The sequence below is a fragment of the Callospermophilus lateralis genome, chromosome 2 (assembly GCF_048772815.1).
Source record: "Callospermophilus lateralis isolate mCalLat2 chromosome 2, mCalLat2.hap1, whole genome shotgun sequence".
Classification (NCBI taxonomy): domain Eukaryota; kingdom Metazoa; phylum Chordata; class Mammalia; order Rodentia; family Sciuridae; genus Callospermophilus; species Callospermophilus lateralis.
In genome coordinates this window covers 36,942,536-36,964,545 of record NC_135306.1, presented here as the reverse complement: position 1 = coordinate 36,964,545, position 22,010 = coordinate 36,942,536, and the positions used below count along the sequence as shown (strand labels likewise).

At 45.3% G+C, this 22,010-nt stretch overlaps 1 protein-coding gene across 4 annotated transcripts; it reads left to right on the top strand.

The window, feature by feature from the left end:
* The first annotated feature begins 3,532 nt into the window (after positions 1-3,532).
* Positions 3,533-12,251, top strand: Dnajb5 (DnaJ heat shock protein family (Hsp40) member B5). 4 transcript variants are annotated; one of them, XM_076845867.1, is made up of 5 exons: positions 3,533-3,645; positions 4,300-4,426; positions 6,942-7,186; positions 10,065-10,666; positions 10,854-12,251. In XM_076845867.1, the coding sequence occupies exons 3-5, from the start codon at positions 6,976-6,978 to the stop codon at positions 11,085-11,087; spliced, it is 1,047 nt and encodes a 348-aa protein (XP_076701982.1). In that variant the 5' UTR covers positions 3,533-3,645; positions 4,300-4,426; positions 6,942-6,975; the 3' UTR covers positions 11,088-12,251. The 4 variants fall into 4 exon arrangements, with proteins under 4 accessions (XP_076701982.1, XP_076701981.1, XP_076701980.1 ...); XM_076845866.1 differs by having other exon boundaries at positions 4,162-4,426; XM_076845865.1 differs by lacking the exon at positions 4,300-4,426.
* The last annotated feature ends 9,759 nt before the right edge of the window (positions 12,252-22,010 follow it).

Sequence of the window (22,010 nt, the reverse complement as noted above, 5' to 3'; positions counted from 1 at the left end):
TCTTATGCCCAGGAGGAAACATCAGATGATAAGCACCCAGTCAACAGAGAATTCAAGCAAGCACACTTTCCAAGGGAAAGGAATGAGGGACAGGGGGACAGAATGAGACAGTCACTAATTTCTAAGGACTTGCTAATTTTAAAGATGGTAACAGGCCCTTTCTTTTCAAATAGTGGAATTCCAGTTCCAGCTTCCTGTAACCCACCCCCACCCCCCGAAGCCAGTTTACTATCACATAGAAATCATAGGTACAATTTTGGGAAAGAGCAGGACCAAAGGCCAGTCCTGTCACTGAACAGAGCTGGCAACTGTGGGGATAGTCTTCCTCCCCCCCCCCCCCCAGGATTCTCTGTTTCTACTGGCAACAGTGCTTGGCAGCCTCCCACATCCAGATCTTAGCAACCATGGCAGCCCCTAGCAACTGCTGCCATGGTGACAAGACAGGGAACTGAGAACAGACCAAAGGGAGGGAGCACTTCCTCTGGAGGCTTTGAAATGTATGCAAAATAGGGGGTTCCGCCTCCCATATACAGTCTGGGAGGGAACATAGGCTCCTCTCTAAACACCTCCTCACTGGCACCCACCCCCACCCCTGCCCACATGTTCCGGTTCCCTCAAGGTGAGGAAATGAGGGACACCTAGGATTATGACGTCTCTATAGGGAGGAAGAGTGAGCGGGGGTGTTTGGATCACAGATACATGCATATACTGGCAGACATGGTATCAGCGTCTCGGTAACCACATGCTTCACCCACTCTTTGTCATAGAGACACATGCCTCCACAGCCACTTAATCACATATGTACCCTGACACAAAATCACATACCCATAGCAAAGAATACAGAGCTAGATATACTACCATGCAAAAATAATCATACAGATATACTCTCACTCACAAATTGAATTACCAATACAATAGTACAAATAACTCCCAGATTCACACATTATAGATACACTCACACACCCAGATATCTGTGAACACAGAATAATAGTTGACTTGGTTAAGCACTAACTACCCAGTTCAGAACTGAGTACATTACGTGTATTACCTTAATTAACCCTTACAACAACACTGTGAAGTACTGCTGTTGCCAGTCTCCATTTAGAAAGGAAAAAATGAGGCACAGATGTGGAAGTGGCCTCACACAGTCATTGTCTGACTCTAGGGCCCACATTCTTACAGACTATGCCACTATGCACCCTAATATACATCCCTGATGCCCAGTACAATGGGACAGAGGGCAGCATAGCAATCCAGGCAGATAATAAAGTTCAAGCCATCAACACATAAGGGCACAACCTTGCAGCCCTTAAGGTCCAAGCCTACATTTTAACATTAGCTGGGGCCAGGTAAGAGCTGCTGACTAAACTCTGCCTCCGTGTTGGCATAGGCAAGGCTGGGGGAGGCAAAAGAGACAAAACTGGAATAGGAAGAAGCACGGCCACCCACAGCCTGGGCCCCCAGGAGTCAGGAGGAAGGGGAGTGAAAGCCCTCAGATCTGAAGAGCCAGCATCAGTCCTGGGTTCCCTCATGCCATCCTTCCCATACCCATGTCACACTTCCTTTCTCATCACTGCCCACTGTCCTTCCCCTTCCTCATTCCATCTTACCCCATGTCCCTGTCCCATTATTATGTGGCTCATGCCATCTCCTCCCCTCTATCCCCTCCCCTCATCCTCCAACCCACCTCCCTCTCCATCCTCATTCCTTTCCCCTCCTAGCCTCCCACCATATCTCCCTTCCCCACCCCCATCCTCCTTACCTCAACAATGTCTCCCTCATCTCATACTGATCATCCCACCTCACCACCCCCTCCTCATCCCTTAACCCCACTTCCTCTCCATACTCTTCTCACCCTAATTTCCTTTCTTACTTTAAACTCACACCCTTTACACTGGGGAGCCCCATAAAAAGAAGGCCCAGATGAAGAACACTAGAGACCTGACCCCAGGACCCCTAGACCCTTCTCATTCTCTATTCTGGGGCCTAGGTACTCCAAGCCTGCTTTTCCAGCTCTAACCAGTTTGCATGATTTCATGGGTATCTAAACTCTCTCTCTGGAAAACTCAGGAAAGTGGTAAGAGCTTCTTCCCAGGCCCTTCCTTGTCATTGACACCCCCAAAAGGATCCCCTCCCCCTTTTCACCCCCAGATTACCCCCTCCCTACCCCCGCTCCCTCCAGCACAGATGGGCCTGGGAGACAGTAACGTGGGCGCCAGGCTCCGTGTCTGCTGGAGCGGCGGCTTCCGCTGGCGACCGCCTCCGCAGCCCCGCCTGCTCTGAGCATCGGGGACACTAGAGCTAAGATTTAATTATTTATGGGCGGGGGGTGAGATAGGAGAGTCTGAGGGTGTTAGGAAAGGGGATCGTGGGGTACTGACATGAAAGGTTAAAGGGGAAGCTCTGATAAGGGAGACCAGAGATAAAGAGGTAGGATTAAGAACAGGACTAGAAAGAGAGAAGAGAGGAAAAGAGAGGGTGGGGAGAGAAAAAAGAAGGAGAGAGAAAATAAAAGGGGGGGGGGGAAGAGGCCAAGACAGAAAGGGTGGGGGGAGGACAGTCAGGAGATGATAAGGGATAAGAAAGGAGCAAGTAAAAAGGGTTAATATTCAGGAACTCTCAAAGAGGAAGTAAAAGGAAAGATTGATTATAAGTAGCCTGAAATGGAAGCTGTGGGGGTTGCTGAGAAGCAGCTACTCAGGAGGGAACTAGGGTGAAAGGATTATTGAGAGGATGGAAAGGCAGTTTGCCTGGGAAGAGAATCATGGAGGTGTCACTCCTGGTGCAAAAGGCCAGTTTACTGATAAAGGAGAGAGTGGAAGGGCGCTTAAACTCTACAAACATGAGACTCATTTACGCCAAATCAGGTCAACCCCAGGTCCAAGTAAAGTAAACTTAAATAAGGCCAGGATGAGGTCAATTCACAGTTCTAAGGAAGACAGGTAACTCGGGTGACTCTTTAGCCCTGGTCCAGGGACTACACCTCCCAGAGTGCTTTATTCTCTCTCTTTCTCTCTCTCCCTCCTACTCTCCTAAACGAAAAAAAGGAAAGAATGCCTGGTGCCACGGCCAACTGGTGGGCGCAGTTTTCCTTTAAGGCTGCCTTTGACGTTGCACGAGTTCCAGAAGGTTCTCCCAGGATTCGAGCGATGGCCAGTACGTCCCACCTTCTCAAACCGGAGATTGGACTAATATAGTTGCCCCCTGGCAGGGGTCTGAGTCCTACGGACGAACCAATAAAATCAAAGGGCGCGTGGAGTTGTCACCCTCTATCCTTTTCACCAATGACACGACGAGATGACGAAGAGGTGTGGTTGATTGATCCCAGAGGGCACCAATCAGACCCACACCAATCACTGCCCGGAATGTGTGCGCGTGTGGCCGGGTGACAGGGGCGGAGAAGGTGTGGCTAACACTGAGCCGCTCGTTGAAAGCTGCCCAATCACAGCAGAGGCTTAGCTGAGTGACGGGCAGACGGTGCAATGGATAGCACGGAGGCGGAGCCGTGGGGGCGGGCTCCCGGTCCCGCTGTCTGCGGCCGGCGGGCAGGCGACTCCTGTCCCTAGTGGAGGCGGCGGAACCGGAGCCGGGGGAGGGGGCAGCGGCTGTGTGACGGACCGCGGCGGCACCCGCAGCTCCCCACCGGTGAGGGCGCTGAGCCAGGACTCAGGGGTCCCGGGAGTGGGGTGTCACGGAATCGGGGGTCTTGGTATCGGGGGTTGGGACACCAAGGGCCCATCGGCTCTTCTGCTGTTGGGGTGCGGAGACTGGGAAATCGGGGTCTGTAAGGTACTCAGCGTCCGCACCCCAGGCTTGGTTCTCCCGCCAGCCAGCTTCTGAGTCGGGAGAGGGTCGGGTCGTGTCGGGTCGGATTGGGTTCTATCTGGCGGAGGCGTTTCTGAGCAGGCCAGCCAGCCAGCGCGGGTGACATCACCGACCCCCTCCTCCGCCCATCGGAACCCCCTCCCCTCCTCTCCCCGCAGCGCCTTTTGTCCTGGCCAGGCTCAGTTCTACCCCGCCCCTCCCCGCCCATCTGCGGGGGAGGAGACTCCCCGTCAGTGACTTTATTGAGTAGGTTCTTGGGTATTGGGTTTGGGTCCTCCCCAGATAGGCGAGAGGAGCTCGCTGTCTCTCAGGCCCTCACTATCACACCTGTCACAGGTACATACACTGCCACTCACAAGCACACGCTGCCACTGCCAGCCTCACTGTCACACTGCCATACAGCCACTCACAATCAGCCAGACACTGCTGCACCTGACAGCAGGTGGCCACTGGACCCTCGGCCTTCACTCTCAGCACCTGGGGATCAGGTCCAGCTCCTGAAGCATCGGACAGGCCTTGCTGGGCAAGGGCCTCCACGAATCTGAGGAGGTGGCTTCCAGAGCTGCAGCATTCCAAGCAGGCTCCGGTGGAGCAATCAGAGGTGAGGGGCTTGGCTGGGCATGTTTAAGCGCACAGTGCTCTCCTGCCCACCCCCAGCAGCACCCCCACTACAGGCTCGAGGAGCTTTCCGGAGCTTCCCACACTTCTGGGGAGAAGACTTCTTAGCCAGCTTGATGTTTAAAATTCAGCTGGAGCCCTTAAAACTTCGAGCGTGGACGCTGAATGGGTTTGTAAAGTTTCGGTAAGTCCCTCCTGAGAAGGGCGCTCATACCCATGCCAAGTCAAATTCTCCACATCAGCCATTTCTGAGCATCACCTCTTTGCTTCCTCATCTCATTCTCAACTACATGATAGAACCCCCTTCTATCTCACCTGTCCATTTGAATGAATTGCACCCCCATCATTCATCTCATCTCTCAAATCCTTTTTTTCACAAACATCTCCTCCAACACTTCAACTTCCTACAGTTCTTGCTCTCCACCCATCAAAACTCATTTTCCATTTGTCCCCTATTATTTTCCCTCCATGGATACCTCATTTATATCAACAGTTTTTCTCCCCTATTACCTCAATAGGCCCTCTTGCCATTTCTCCCCGTTTTTCATTCCTGCCTCTACATTAAATCCTCCTCATTCTTCTCCATCAAAGGCAGTGCCATACCATGGGGCTCCTTTGTCATTGTACCACGCGGCTTGTGGGTAGGGGGAGTGAGGGAGGGTAGAAAGGAAAAGAAGGAAAAATAGGCAGGTTCTGAGTGAGTTTGCCCTGTGTCTGTGGAGACAAGAAAATTATGAGTCTAGAATAGCTAGCAGGTGGGTGCCAAAGAGGACACTGGCCGGGTGAAAAGGTAATGCAGGGACAGCAAAAGAAGAGTGGGTGGACTGGTAAGCTGTTCTGACTTGCCTTCTGCCTAGAAGCTGCTATAGTTTTCTGGGGCACCCTGTTGATGTTCTGGGGTTCCTTCCCAGCCCCAGGGGAAAGAAGGTGTGGGCTGAGGCAGAGATGGCAGACCACCCCCCAGCTCCCTCTCAGACGGCTTTTACTGCTGCTTCTGAAAATGGCCACCCTCCCCCAGATGCTCTTTCTTCTCTGCCTCCCCCAATGCCAGTCTCCCCCACAGACGTGACATGCTGGTGTGGAGAAATGGGGGAGTGTCTTTATGGTGCCTTCTCTTCATCAGAGTGAGGTGACTCCCAGCACCGTGAGTCAATCCAGCCACCTTTAGTAAGCCTTGTGGGGGCAAGAGCTAGGGCCATTGTCCCTGCCTACCTGGGGCCTTGGAGGCCTCCCCCTTACCAAGTCACAGTCCTCACTGCTGCCAGGACACCCTGTATACTCACTGCGTTGAGAAGCAGATCTCAGCTATGGCTGCCAGCCCAGGACATTGCTAGAAAGACTCTGGTTCTCCTAGCTTTGGCATGAGTTGGCCAAGTCTCAGAAGGGCAAGAGAATGGCTTCTGGTCCTTCCCCCAGATAGCTCTAGATATAGGAAAGCCCCCTTCCCTTCATATCCTCCACAGATGCATGTATGGGGGAGGAGGGATTCAAGTAGAAGAATAAGAGCCCTATGTGTCTTCTTCATGTAACAGATGCCCCTGCACCCACATAAAAGGGGTTATCAGAGGAGTGTGGGTCCAATTCTGGGCCAGATTCTAAACTACAAGGCAAGTGGGAAGAAGGATCTTGCAGGGAAGGTTAATTAAGGACTGCTGGTTAGTGCCCAGCTGTCTCCTAGCAGTTAAGGTTTTAAAAGGCCCTATCCTCAGACAATTCTATTCACAAACACTGGTGTTCGGGCACACAGACAAGTCTTTACACACAGCTTTGTGTGTAGACACTAGGAAATGAGTAAAGGCAACTGCTGCCCTCACTGGGGGAAGGACATTGCCACCCCCTGCTAACGAGGGTGTTGGAAACAGCAGTTTCCTAAGATTGTGAGTCACCCTGTGATCTGAGTCACACGTGAAGCTTAGCATAGTCTGGGGGACGGGTAGGGAGACCTGGGGTCTCCAATGGCAGAGAAGACTCTAGACACCCATACCCTGACTCAGCCTGGCTGTCCAGGACAGCTGGCTAAAGACCCAGGCCTGTGCCACTGCCCCAGCTGCCCTCAGCCTGGGCACTGTGCCTGAGGTGTGGCGTAGGAGACCACGATGCTCAGGTGACCTCACCCAGTGCACTGACCTTCGCCAGCTTCTGTGTGTGGTCTGTCAGTCCACAGTGCCTCCTCACTCAGAAGGACCTCGGGGGTCCTCAGTCTGGCCCAAGGGCCTGGGCCTCAGCCTAGCCCCAACAAGTGGGCCATAACCTTCAGCTTCCTGCTGGGAAAATCCAGAAGCTGAGGAAGGACTCACGAAATCTAGGATGTCAGAGCTGGAAGAGATCATCTAGTCTAAACCTTTCATTTTACAGATGGGGAGACCGAGGCCCACAGAACAGGCATGACCTACTGAAGGTCAAACAGGAAGTCATTTAGGGATTGCAGGATCACTGGGAGCAGGGCTCTGAGCAGTAGAGAATAAGGGCACCAAGGATTGGCCCTGGGTTTCTTTCAGAAATAAGGAGACCAGTGCCGGTCCAGTGGCTGTAATGGGAAAAGATTATTACAAGATTCTTGGGATCTCATCTGGGGCCAACGAGGATGAGATCAAGAAAGCCTATAGGAAGATGGCCTTGAAGTACCACCCAGACAAGAACAAAGAACCCAATGCTGAGGAGAAGTTTAAGGAGATTGCAGAAGCCTATGATGTGCTGAGTGACCCTAAGAAACGGAGCCTGTATGACCAGTATGGGGAGGAAGGTAAGAGGGCTGCACTGCAGCCCAGTCCCGGACCCCTGTGTTTGTCTGGATGAAGTGAACAGTCCTGAGTGAACTGGCTCTCATGGTAGAGAACTGAGCAGGGGTGAGGGTGGCAAACGTTCCTAGCACTGACACCCCGGGGAAAGAGGAGACCACCTAACCTCAGCTTACTGTTGTTCTTCCTGCCTCTTTCCACCCTACTCTAGTTCAGGCCTTAGAGAGGTCTGAAGCAGGAGCCAGAGGCCTCCCTGCTCCCTCTTTCCTTCCCAGCCTTATTAGTCCTGCCTGAAGTCCCTGCTGCTTCATTGGCTGATGGGAATGGTGAGGGAAAGGGTGCCTGTGGCTCTCTGAGGACAGAGCATTTACATTCATCAGCATAAAAGTCTGGCCCTTAAGCAGCCTGGGGATTAACCCTGAGAGCCCAGAGTAGAAATGGTTGTCCCCTTCCCTCCCCCAGTCACAGCCCACTTTAGGCCAGGAGAACAGAAATGGAGCTTTGCCTCCCAGAGGAAGTGGCAGGGATCCAAGGGTGGAAGGGGAACTGCTACTGGCATCTTACTCCCTCCCAGGGGCAGCTGGTGGCTAAACACAGGGCGGGTGGCAGGAAAGGCCCAAATAAAGGCTCTGAGAGGGTGGCCCCTCCCAGCACATCCCACGGGCATGATGTAGCTGCTAATTCTGGGCCTGCCCCTCAGGGCTGCCTGCCACCCGCCAGCCACAGGCACCTGTCAGGCTATATTAAGAGACATTGTCACAGCTGAGGACTCTCCTTCCTGGGAGGAACTATCCTTCTTCTCCACCTTTCTTTCACATTCTCCTCCTCTTCACCCTCCCCACCCTATCCTCAAAATGAAATGGGTTAATGGTATGTACTGTACTGATACAAAGCGGGGACTCAAAGGAATGTTCCTTTTTTCTTTTTCCATCCTCCTTGCTTTGTGTTCCATTTCTCTCTACCCTTATCCTCTTGTGTGTCCCAGTCCTCCCACTCCTTCTTCTTCTCCAGGCTTCTAGTTCCCTTTATCTCTTCTGATTGTTTCCTAGATTTACCAACTCCCAAATTTGCCAGCCACCTTCTGGAGTCCCTAGCATTCTCCCAACTAAGAAAAAAAAAATTGTTTTTTCTGGGGTAGAAGAATGGGAATGGTAGGGGTTGGAAAGAGGGAAGCTGTGCAGACACCATGCCACCATGTGACCTGTCTCGGAATTGCATGCATTCCTCCACTCAGCCTCACCTTTGTTTAGGAAGCAGGCTGGAGTGGGGACAGCTACCGTGAACTTCACCTTACCACCACTTGCATGCCCAAGCCTAAGTGTAGGGCAATGCTCAAAATCAGCCCAGACACCAGATTCTGGTGCAGATTTTCATTCCAGGGGCCCCTAAGGCTGCACTCAGCCTGGGGAGGGAGAGGCCACCTTGGAAATGTTGGTTATATTTCTGTCCACCCTGCCCCCTCCGCAGTAGCCAGCCAGAACAATTGGGCACATAGAGTCTGTGTGCAGCTCTGAGTTGGGACAAGTTGTTCCTAGCTTGAAAAGGGAGTGGTGGTGGTCAAGGAGGAATCCCCACAGGGAGAATTACCCCCTTCTGTTATCATCAGTTCAGCATCCCTCTCTCACTGAGCTCTGCCAAGCTTCTTGAACTTGCTTGATAATCACAAAATCCTGCACATCGTCATCAAGCGTGGCTGGAAGGAAGGCACCAAAATCACCTTCCCCAAAGAGGGTGATGCCACACCTGACTTGACAGAGAAGTGAAGGAGTGGCTGCTATAAGTACCTGAACTGCCTGACACTTGGCCCCTCTAATGAAACCCAAATCTACCCTTGTGGTCCCAGAAAATGAGGCTAATTTGGGCTCAGGTTTCTATGTCCAGTTGAAATTCTAGATAAAAGACCTCAAAGAGAAGAAAACTTTCCTCTAGCCTGGGCCCCACCTCAGCTTCTATGTATTCTGGATCAGCTCTCAATGTTAACCCCCCTCCCCATAGCCCCCAGGACTTCCATAACCATCACCACCACACCCATGAAGGTGCCATCCAGGAACCTGAACCCTAAACAGGACCTGACTCCAGAGAGAACACCTGGGGTCACAGCCTGCAAGATGCCAGCCATTCATGCATGGTGGTTTGTCTACATTAGGTGTGGGTCCTAGGGCTTGATGTTGCATAACTTGAGGGAGCTCCATTCCCATTGTAGTCTATGTCTGAACAATGTATGAATGACACTCCCTGTAGCTATGCAACACTGTAAGCAGAGTATGAGAATGAAATATTTGAAAACTTCTAGAAAAATCATTCCTGGGTTTTTGAGCCTTTCTAATTTCCCATTTGGCATGAGTCAAGAAAAGAGGAAGCATTACTAGAAGCAGAGTAAAAGTGGGTTTCCTCCTAGATTGTGTCCCCATCTCATCTAGGGCTGATCACTTACTAACCCCTTGTGTGGTCAAATCCTGCCTGATTGCCTCTTGCCCTGTATGTCTTTGGAGATAAAAGTAGAGCTTTGGGAGTCAGGTATGACTTGTAATGTAACACCAGGCCAGCCACTCAAGGCTTTGTGAGACATTTCTGGGCCATGAGTACATGGAAAAGATGACAGAACTGAAAGTCACATCCTCTAAGTCTCCTCTTCTGACTTTTTCATCTAATGGTAACCTAGCCTCCTCAAACTTCAAGATATACATTATTATTTAATATGTAATTAATTAAGAGTAGTAATTAATCTTGCCAGAAGATTTTATTACTGTTAGCCTGGCCCTCTCTGAAGTTAAAGGTTGCTTCTTTCCCTAGGCCCAGGAACTGGAAGTTAGAGGGCAGAGGGAAGAGACTGGTATGGGACCAGGATGGGCCAAAATGCCCCTAACTTCTCCTCCCCTCTAGGCCTGAAGACCGGCAGTGGTACGTCAGGTGGCTCCAGTGGCTCCTTTCACTACACCTTTCATGGGGACCCCCATGCCACCTTTGCCTCCTTCTTTGGTGGCTCCAACCCCTTCGATATCTTCTTTGCCAGCAGCCGCTCCACTCGGCCCTTTAGTGGCTTTGACCCAGATGACATGGATGTGGATGAAGATGAGGACCCATTTGGTGCCTTTGGCCGTTTTGGCTTCAATGGGCTTAGTAGGGGTCCAAGGCGAGCCCCAGAACCACTATACCCCCGACGCAAAGTTCAGGACCCACCTGTGGTGCATGAGCTGCGGGTGTCCCTGGAAGAGATCTACCATGGCTCCACCAAACGCATGAAGATCACTAGGCGGCGCCTCAACCCTGATGGGCGAACTGTGCGCACTGAGGACAAAATCCTGCACATCGTCATCAAGCGTGGCTGGAAGGAAGGCACCAAAATCACCTTCCCCAAAGAGGGTGATGCCACACCTGACAACATCCCTGCTGACATTGTCTTCGTGCTCAAAGATAAGCCCCATGCACACTTCCGCCGAGATGGCACCAATGTGCTCTACAGTGCCCTGATAAGCCTTAAGGAGGTGAGGCCTGCTCAGATTGTGTGTGTGTGTGTGTGTGTGTGTGTGTGTGTGTGTGTGTGTTGTGTGGGTGACAGGAAACTCCCTACCTCCCTGGCATGTAGCACTTTCTTCCCCATTTCAGTCTTTCTCCTTTCTTCTCACTAACTTTGCCCTACCTTTTCCTCTTTCTCTGCTTTGTTTTGCCCAGGCACTGTGTGGCTGCACCGTGAACATTCCCACCATTGATGGCCGGGTGATCCCTTTACCCTGCAATGATGTCATCAAGCCAGGCACCGTGAAGAGACTCCGTGGGGAAGGCCTTCCCTTCCCCAAGGTGCCCACTCAGCGGGGAGACCTCATTGTGGAATTCAAAGTTCGCTTCCCAGACAGATTAACACCACAGACACGACAGATCCTGAAGCAACACCTACCCTGTTCCTAGGCTCTGCCCAAGCTAGTGCAGAGTCTACCACAGCAATACCCCACACTCACCCCACCCGATGTGCACCCAGCTTGATGTCCACTGGACACTGGCGAGTTTTTCTAAAATGCAAAAAAAACACTGATTTTCAGGACAATGTTCCTATTCCTGACCCCTTTCAGAGCTGGGCTGCTTTGGGGGAGTGGGAGGGAGGTGGGGAGAGCTAGCCCAGGCCAGGGGTCAATTTTCATGTCACTAGCTTTGAATCCAGTTCCCACTTCAGTGGCTGGAGAGTGACTTGAGTGCTACTTGAAGATGTAGATTCCTTGTCCACGCCTGTAAATAGCATGTCCTTTTTCCCCTCTTGGCCTTGCTAATTCCTTTCCTCTCCCTTCCCTTTGGTTTCCTCCTGCTGGGGGAGGAAGAGGATAGAAAGGATACTGCTTTCATTCCCCCACTCCCAGGTCCATAGTGTCCAAGATTATCACACACATATTCATGCACACAAAGTCCTGGAGCTGTCTGTGCCTCTCCAGGAGATAGAGAGGAGAAGAGATAGGAAGGAACAGTCTGCAATCCATGAAACAGGGCCATTGAGCACAAGACACTTTTCATTTGGGACAGGGAGGTAAACTGGCCCTCAGCAGCCTCCTGACAGCTGCTCAGTCTACACAGTACAGAGCTGGAAGTTCTGTCCTCACTGCTGCTTTGAGGAGTGTTCAAGGTCAGAGGGAAGGAAGAGGGGCCTAAGGTATGAAGCTAAGAGGTGGGGCAGGGCCCATCTCCCAACCTTCATCAAGAAGGGTAAGGGCTTTGGGTGGCAGCTATTTCTCACCAGGAGATTCAGGGTCACAGGTTTCTCCCCACACCTCTGAACTCAGGGTCTAGCCACCCCAAACTTCCAAATCCCACTTTTATGATATGTGAAGCTACTTATTTCTTATCCTTCTTAGAGGCTGTGTGGGGAATTTCCAGCCCTTTTATGCCTATGTAACCCCACCCCACTCCCACTGTTGTATAAAAATCAAATAGTGAAGGAGCTGGGAGCAGACTGCTTTAGCCAGTCCTGGGGTGGGATATTTAGGTTTTCTCACTTTGACAAGCCCCTGAATGTTTTTATAGTAGTTTTTTTTGTATTTTTTTGTAATGACAGTATTATGGAAAAAATAAAGTATTTTAAAAATATGGCCTCTGAGCAGGAGCAACTAACCTGAGATGGGGACAGGTGTGTAGTGCCACTGTCAACCTCCCTCCAAGGCCCAGGCCACCTTTGAGAAGCCCAAGCAGGCCCTTGATATAAGTTGAGGATGACTCCTTCTTTTCTCTAAACTCAGACTCTTTGGATTTCTAAAACATGTACCCAAACACAAGAAAAATAGAAGATATCACTCAGATATTAGAAGAATCAGACCATTTGAGAAGAAAAAAAAATCCCTGGTCATAGGAAACAGAGACCATGCTCTTTGGAAGATATATCAACATGATATGGAATAGATTTTCTCCTCTTGTCCAAAATTTCTGTGAATTAGAGGAATTTTCTTCCTAGAAGGGGATGGAGGAGGACTTTGTGGTTGACCAAAAGAGAGACATCCCCAGAGACCAAGGTCAGGCAACAGAAAGGGTAGCTAGAGATTCCTGGAATCCTTGGCTAGAGCTGGCAGAGTCTGGGTTGGGGACATGGGCCCCATGGGAGGTACTGAACTTATTTGCCGATCCTTGCATCTCAACAGTTTTCTGGAGATATCTGTCCTAGCATCTGACCTGCTAGTCCCTGCTGAGACAACTCTGGCTCTCAAGGCCTGAGTGACCTTTATGATGGTGTCCCTGTCCTTTCCCTTGGGTCTGGGTGGGAAGGAGCCCTTGGGCTACAGGAGGCCCATCCACAGGAGATGTCTGGGCCTGGACTTCCTCCTAGGATTTTCCTTCCTCCAAGTGTGATGGCTTTGTCTCCAGAATCAGGCCCAGGACAGTTACATGCTCCTGAGCTCAAGTGTTCTCAGTGCCTTAAACACAGTGCTGTCTCCAGCTGAGCCTGGCCCTGCACAGCAGTGGACACTGACTGGGCTTTACCATGACCTTGCTGCCTCACCTTTCATTCCAGGACAGAGTCATTGGAAACGGATCCTCATCCTATTACCCCAGTTATTTTTGCCAGGGGCTGTAACTTGTAATGTGAAAACCAAGGGACCTTGCTCACAAGAGTGTCTCCTAATCCCCTGGCCTGGGCAGGGAGACCCCCCAACCCTGTATCCACTACTCCACGCCCTCTTGCTCTGGGCTCCAGAGTAGACCTTCTCTTTACTCAAGGCTAAATTCTGGTCCTGGCTGAAGTTTGTGGATCTGAATCTGCTAAGCTAGACTTCTCCCTCTGGCCCTCATATAAAAACACAGGACCTGGGAAATTTTCATGTCTTCATGGAACACACACTGAGGATGGGATTAGGAGATCCTAGAAATCAGGTTATCTGAAGTAAGGGACACTTCACTGAAATGCCCTGAGGCCAGCTCTGTAGCTTCACCTGCAAACTGAACTTCACCTTTCTTAGAGGTTGTGTGGGATTTTCTGGTTCTTTAATATTTGTGTAACCCCTCATACACACACACATACACACAGAGCTTTATAGAAGTCAAGACAATAAAGATGGGACAGGGGAATATGCTTACTCTTTAAACCACTTTATTAAGTTTTCTCATTTTGACAAGCCCCTGAATATTTTATATTTTTGTGTAATTTTGTAATGAAAGAACTATAAAAATCATTTGCTCATTTTGGATGACAATAATATTCTCTTTAAAACTTGGCCATCCTGGATTTTAGACCACTGGCACTCTTAAGGAAGGGCATTTCTTGGTCGCTGGAGATTTTGACCTCTCAGTTTACTAGACAAATTCAGCTTACTGGCTCCCAGACATCTTCCAAGCATGGATTAGGAATCTCCTTGGACTTCATTTCTCCCTTGCACCTTTGGCCCTTGAAGAAATTCATGAGTCTCTGTAACCTTCTCCTAAAGAGGAAACTGAAAAGATGTTCCTGTCTGTGGTGAGCCCCTTCAGATCCTCTCCTCTCTGACCTCCACCTCTGGGCACTGCTCCTCCATGGCTGCAGTGTGATGGGATGCAACTCCACTCTCATCTCTTGGGTCCTTTCCTGCTATTTTTTGACTTGGAACGACTGTGAACTGACTGTCTCTCTTATCCCCAACAAAGTTTATCCATGATAACAGTATCATGAACCAAAAAGCTTGTCTTCTCTCTTCCTTGGACTGAGGGTTCTCTGTGAACCCATGACCAGTACCTCAGAGCCCTCTAGACTTTTTGCTCACAGCTGAGGGGACAGGGAAAGGACTATCCAGGGCATGGAATGAGTTTTTCTAAAAAATATTATTTTAGATGTTGATGAACCTTTATTTTATTAATTTATTTATATGCAGTGCCTCACACGGGCTAAGCAAGCACTCTACCACTGAGCCACAATCCCAGCCCAGGGACTGAGTTTTTTATGGTGTTAATCTCCCTGCCTAAGACTTTCTTTCAAGGAGCTAAACAACCTTGATTTATCTATGCTTAAAACATGGGGGGGCTAAAAAGAAAAGTAGACTGGGAAAGGGGCCATGAGTGGACTTATATCACTTTAACCATTTTATGGATTCAGAGACCTTGAAAGGTAACTTCTACCTCTTCCACACTAAAAACCATAACATCTGGGCTTTTAATATGTGTGTGATTCTCGAGTCAAGGAAGATAAACTTCCAATAGTTATGCAGGCGGTGTTCCTGATTCACTGAGGGTACTTAAAGTCTAGTTTCCAAGCAGTTATAGGACTTACCAGGAGAGGACAGTATATGGTTGTCAGTAAGCCATGAACAATACATCTCTATAAGGGCCTACTCTGATAGATTTGTCCATCTTCTTGCCCAAGTAAAACTTCAGGATATTTTCCTGTTTCTTCCGGTCTAGTTCTCTCCTGAACACATTAATGTCATTTTCATGATCCATTACTTGAATGACATACAAGTTTTGTTTGTTTTTTGTTTTTGTTTTTGTTTTTTGTTTTTTTTTCTCTCTCTTCTTAAATCAGTCCCTAAAACCTGGGTAACTTTGCACACTACCAACTCCTCCATGCCTTTGGGACCGTTTTTCAATCTATGCCTCAGACTCTTCCCTAGATCATTCCCTAACTGAAACTTTGTTAGGCTCTTCACATAGAAGCTTCTTGGGTGTCCAATCAAATCTTTCTTTGATCCTCACTGCTTTAATCTATAAATACCTAGAGTGTATTCATAGGATCTATGCTTTTTCCTTAGCTGAGCATTATCTATTAAGTGTCCTGAGACTGCATCAGTGCCAGAAACCCTTGGGTCCTGCAGATCAAAAAGCACCAGTGTTATATAAGGCTCTTTCAAAGGTGAGACTCTGGTTGATTCCAAATATTATTGTTTGTAGGAAATTATCTAGTGCCGCAGTCTGGCTGGGCACAATTCAGGAGCCACTTGTCAAAAGAAACTAACTTTATTTTTAGAACCACACAAGATAAACAAAACAGCTCCTCAGGAAAAAACCCTCAGAGCCCAACTGCCACCACCGGCTTCCCACAAGCCACACACCCCAACAACCTCTTCCTCCCACAATCCTCCTGCTCTTGAGGCCGATTGGCTGGGTCGCATGGGCGGAGCCAAAAAAGTCCCCCAATGAGCAGCTCCGTGGTCTGAAAGGGCAGGGAAACAGCCCAATGAGCATCACCGCAGAGGAGCCAATCAGCTAGTTGTTGCTGGGGCCGCTGTGAGCCAATCATCAGCTGGTAGTCTGAAAGGGCAGGGAAACAGCTCAATGAGCATCTCCACAGAGGAGCCAATCAGCTAGGTGTTGCTGGGGCCGCTGTGAGCCAATCATCAGCTGGCAGTCTGAAAGTTTGCTGGAGCCCCTTCGGCTGTGGCTCTCAACAATCTAGGAAGAATGGAAAATTGCACATGGATCTGTGAGGCCAGATTATACTTGTAAATTGAGATCTGGGATCTAGCTCAGTAGCTAAGTGGTCGAGTGCTTGCCTAGCACATATGAGACCAAGGATTTTATTCCCAACTCTACACCAAAAACCAAAAACTAAAACCAACCAATCAACAAATAAAAACACTTAGGAGCCAGAAGACTAAGATATTTAGATCAAAGAGAGCAAAACCCAGAAATTTTCATTCTACTTTTGCAGAAGCAGTTATTCAGTTTAAGCTGGGATGAGAGACTGTATCTCATTCTGGGTCTTAGGAAAAGATACTGCAGAAGCATTAACCTGGAGTGGATAAAATAAGAAGGTGAATGAAGATTGAAGGTGGACCTAAGTAGGGGCTGGGGAAGCAGTGGGGAAACATTAGCCTGTATTTAAACTGGAAAGGGGTGAGGATGGGCATTAAGAGATTACACTGAATTAAACTAATGGACACTCTAGTGTAGAACAGTAATCAGAAACCAGTACATAATCACCAAGTATTTACTATACATAAAGAGGAGACCCTACAATATATGGCTTTATTACTTCTATAATGCTCCCCCAGGTTTGGGACTTGAGAGCAGCTGAGGACTGTGTAGCTGCCCTGGTTTTTCTTCAATGCTCCACAGTGGCTGAGAGCCTGTGGTGTCCTGCATGTCAGCAAGTAACTCTAAAATAGTACCAGAAGTGTGTTGTGTATTCACACTCCCTCAACAGAACTGGGAGACACATCCACTCCAATCATTTAATGAAATCTCTCTGCAATCATTGGCTGGTCACTGGCCCCAGACAATATACAGAATTTATAGGATTAGTTCAGAAAATTATTATACAAACAAACAATAACAACAATAAACCCTGAAAAGAGGAGAGAATCTGGTTTCCATAGAAGTCACACTATATTATTTAGACGGTCCAGTGTTCAACACAAAACTATGAAAAACAAACAAAAATATGTCCTATGCATATACATAGGGTGGAGTGGGGAAATAATCAAGTGATTCTGAGGAAGCCCAGAAATTGGGCTTACTAGATAGATTATAAATCAGCTATTTAAAATCTGTTCAAAGAACTGAAGAAAATCATGTCTAAAAAACTAGAGAAAAACGTGAAAATGCTGTCTCACTAAATAGAGATTATCAATAAAGAGCAATCCACACTGCAAAAAAAATTTTTTTTAATCATCAAATAGAAACTTTGGGGTTGAAAAGTACAGTATCTGAAATGCAAAATTTGGCAGAAGCACAGGAATAAATTGGAAAAGCAGAACAAAAATCACTGAATGTGAAGATAGGTCAATTGAGATTATTCAATTTGAGGAACAGAAGGAAAAAAGAAAGAAGAAAAACAGTCTATAATACCTGTAGCTATCAAGCATAATAATGTATAAATAATGAAAATTTCAGAAAGAGAGGAGAAAAAGAAAGGAGCAAAAATATATTGAAAAAATAACAACTGAAAACTTTCCAAGTTGGTGAAAAACCTTTATTAATTTACACACCCTAAAAGCTCAATGAACACCAAGTGGGATAATAAAAAGATATCCACAGCTAGACATCATATCAAACTATCAAAAGACAAAGACAGGTTGGGCATAGTGAGGCACTCCTGTATTCCCAGTAACTCAGGAGGTTGAAGCAGGAGGTTTGCAAGTCAAAGGCAGCCTCAGCAATTTAGGAAGGCCTTAAGCAACTTAGTGAGATCCTGTCTCAAAACAAAAAATAAAAAGGACTGGGGATGTGGCACTGATTAAGCACTCAATACATGGTACCAAAAAAAAAAAAAAAAAGACAGAAAATCTTGAAGAAAAGCAAGAAAAAAATGACTCATCACATACAAGGGATCTCCAATAAGATTAACAGCTTATTTGTCATCAGAGGCTATGAAGACCAGAAGGCATTGAATGACTTACTCAAAGAATTACAGAAAAATTCTATATTCAACAAAACTACCTATCAAAACCACAAAGGAAATCAAAACATTCCCAGATAAACAAAAGCTAAAAAAAATCATTTGCTGGGGCTGGGGCTATAGCTCAGTGGTAGAGTGCTTGTGAGGCCCTGGGTTCAATACTCAGCACCACGTATAAATAAATAAATAAATAGATAAATAAACATATTGTGCCCATCTACAACTAAAAAAAATTTTTTTTAAATCATTAGCTAGCAAATCTACCCTATTAAAAAATATTTAAGGGAGTCCTTCATGTTGAAATAATGGAAACTAGACAGAAACTCAAATCTACATGTAGAAATGAAGAGCACTGGTAAATGTAATTATAGTAATAAAAATAAAAAGATATCATAAATATATTTTTATTTGTAATTATTTCTTCTATATTATTTAAGACACCTGAATATAACAATATTTACAAATATGTATTAATGGGAATGTACAAAGATATAATTTGTATGCCCAAAAGAGAACAAAGGATGATGAAGAAAATAGAGCTCTGAAGGAGCAAAGTTTCTCTATACTATTGAAATGGAGTTAGTATTAGTTCAAACTAGCTTCTTAACTTATGTTTGTTAAGATAAAGATAAAACTTATTAGAACAAATTAAGAAAATTTTTACAAGTTAAGATTATTGTAATCCATAAGATACCAACTAAAAATTATTGTAAAAGAAATGACAAGGTAATTAAAATGACATACCAGAATATATTTATTAAACAAAAAAGAAGGCAGTAAGAGAGCAATTGAGAAAAATGAGACGTACGAAAAACTAAAAGCAAAATGGTTGACATAAATCTTACTGTGTCAGTAACTACATTAAATATGAATAAATTAAAAATAAATAATCCAACTACATGTTATTTACAAGAAAAACACTTTGGATTTAAAGACAAATGGATTAAAAGATAAAGAATGAGAAAAAATAACTAAACAGTGAAAGAGAAGTCACAGAGTGGCTATACTAATATCAGAAAACAAAAATTGTTACAAGAAAAAAAAAAGGATATTTTATAATAAAGGAGTCAACTAATTGAGAAGATAGAAAATGTATAAACATATATTCATCTAACAACAGAGCCCAAAAATATATGAAACAAAATCTGACAGAATTGAAGAGAGAAATAGACAATTCAACAATAATAGTTGGAGACTTCAATAAGTTGCTTTCAATATTGGAAAAACTAAGCATAAGTTTAACAATCAAGTACAATACTTGACCAATACTTTCAATTAACTAGGTCTAATAGACACAAATACTACATTCCACTTTAAAGAATACACATTCTTTTTGAGTACACATGGAATATTCTCCAAACTAGACCAAATATTAAGTTAGAAAACAAGTATCAATAAAAGGATTGAAGTCATACAAAGCATGTTCTCTGACCCTAATGAAATGAAATTAGAAATCAAATGAGAAGGGAATTTGGAAAATTCTCCAAAATATTGAAATTAAAGAAAATACCATAAAATAATGAATGGATCAAATAAAAAATCATTAGAAAAATATAAAATACTTAGATACAAATGAAAATGTAAATACAACATACCAAAATTTATTGGATGCAATGAAAGGAGTGCTTATAAGAAATCGTAATAGGGCTGAGGATGTGGCTCAAGTGGTAGTGCGCTCCCTGGCATGCAAGCGGCGCTGGGTTTGATCTTCAGCATCACATACAAGTAAAGATGTTGTGTCCGCCAAAAAACTAAAGAATAAATATTAAAAAATTCTCTCTCTCTCTAAAAAAAAAAAAAAAGAAAAGAAACTGTAATTACTGAAATTATCTATATTTTCCTAAAAGACAAAAAAAATACCTTAAATCAGCATTTTAACTTTGCAATCTAAAAAACTGGAAGAAGAAGAGCAAAGCTAAGTTCTGAGCAAGAAGAATGAAATGATAAGGCCTAGATAAGAAATAAATAAAATAGAAAATAAACAGTATAAAAAAATCAATAAAACCAAAAGTTGGTTGCTTGAAAACTTGGAAAACATTGACAAACTTCGCTATATTAACTAAGAATAAAAGAAGACTTAAATTATTAAAATCAGAAATGAAAGTGGGGACAATACCACCAGCCTTACAGTGAAAGAAAGGATTATAAAAGAATACTACAAAGAATTGTATGTCAACAAATTATATAATCTAGAAGAGAAAGACAAATTCCTGAAAACACACTGTGATGGTGTTGACTGGACCAAAAGGCTCCCAGATATTTGGGGAAATATTATTCTGAGTGCTTTGGAATGATGTTAACATTTAAGTCTCTTTGTTCTCAGGCATTTTGACTCAGACTGGAACTAAACCATTGACTCTCCTGGGTCTCTAGGATCTCTAGCTTGCCAACTCAGACTCCAGAATCAAGTGAGTTAGTTCTTTATAATAAATCACAGAGAGAGGTGGGGGAGGGGGAGGACAAAGGAAGGGAGAAGAAGAAAGAGAAGGAGAAGAAGAAGAAGGAGGAGGAGGAGGAGGAGGAGGGGGAGGAGAAGGAGAAGAAGGAGAGGAAGAGGAGGAGAAGGGAAGGGAAGGGAAGAAAAGAGATGAGAGCGATGACCTAAAATGACTCAAAAATAAAAAGAAAATTTCAACAGGTTTATAACTATAAAAGCCTTCTAACAAAGAAAAGTCCTGAGCTTGATGTCTTCACTAGTGAATTCTACCAAACATTTAAAGAAGTTTTAACACTAGTCTTTCTCAAACTCCTCCAAACAAACCAAAGAAGAAGAAAACCTTCTAACTTAGTCAACGCAGTCAGCATTATCCTGACACTAAAGACAAATAAAGTTTCATTAGAAAAGAAAATTACAAATCAATATCCTCATGAATATATATGCAAAAATCCTCAACAAAATATTAGCAAGTTGAGCTCAACAGCATATTAAAAATATTATTCACCGTAAGCAAATAGGATTTATTCCAGAAATGCAGGGGTAGTTCAACATAAGAAAATCCAGGGCTGGGGTCGTAGCTCAGTGGTAGAGCACTTACCTAGCATGTCTGAGGTGCTGGGTTAGAGTCTTAGCACCACATATAAATAAGCAAAGTAAAGGTCCATTGAGAACTAAAAAATTATTTAAATAAGAGAAAATATAGTCACATATTGTATCATATAACAGAATGAAAGGGGGAAAATACACGATAATTTTGCACAGAAATAGTATTTAACAAAATTCAACCCTTTTCTGATAAAAACTCAGAAAACATGGATTAGAAAGAACATGCCATAACTGATAAATGCTATTTATTTTCTAAAATGCATAGTTAGCAATATACACATAGACAAAAAACAAAGAAAGTTTCCCCCTAAGATCAGAAGCAAATAAAGGATGCCCACTTTCACCACTGCTATTCAACATTATAACAATGAATACCTTAACCAGAGCTATTAGGCAAAAAAAAAAAAAAAAGAAAGAAAGAAAGAAAGAGAAGGCATTCAAACTAGAAATGAAGAGAACAAAGTATCTCTATTCACAGATGACATGATCCTATATACATAGAATCCTAAAAAATCCACAAGAAAGCCACTAGAGCAAATAAACAAACTGAATGAAATTTCAGGGTACAAGATCAGCACACAAAAATCAGTGTTTTTCTTTTTAAGTCCTCATTTTTCCATTATAGTTGTATTTGTACATATTGGTAGGATTTGCTGTTACATATTTTGTACATGCAAAAAATATAACAATATATTTTTTAAATTTTTTATTAATAGTAGAATGGCATTTTGACATATTGTACACAAATGGAGAAATGATATAATTTGACCAATATTACTCCCCAGTATTTCCTCCTTTCTTCCCTGCCTCTCATCCCTTGGGCCCTTTTCTCTACTGATCTCCCTTTAATTTTTAGGAGATCCACCCCTTTGTGTTCCTTTTTCCTCTCCAGCTTCCACATATGAGAGAGAACATATGACCCTAAACCTTCTGAGTTTGACTTATTTCACTTATCATGATGGTCTCTAGTTCCATCCATTTTCCTGCAAATTCCATAATTTCATTTTTT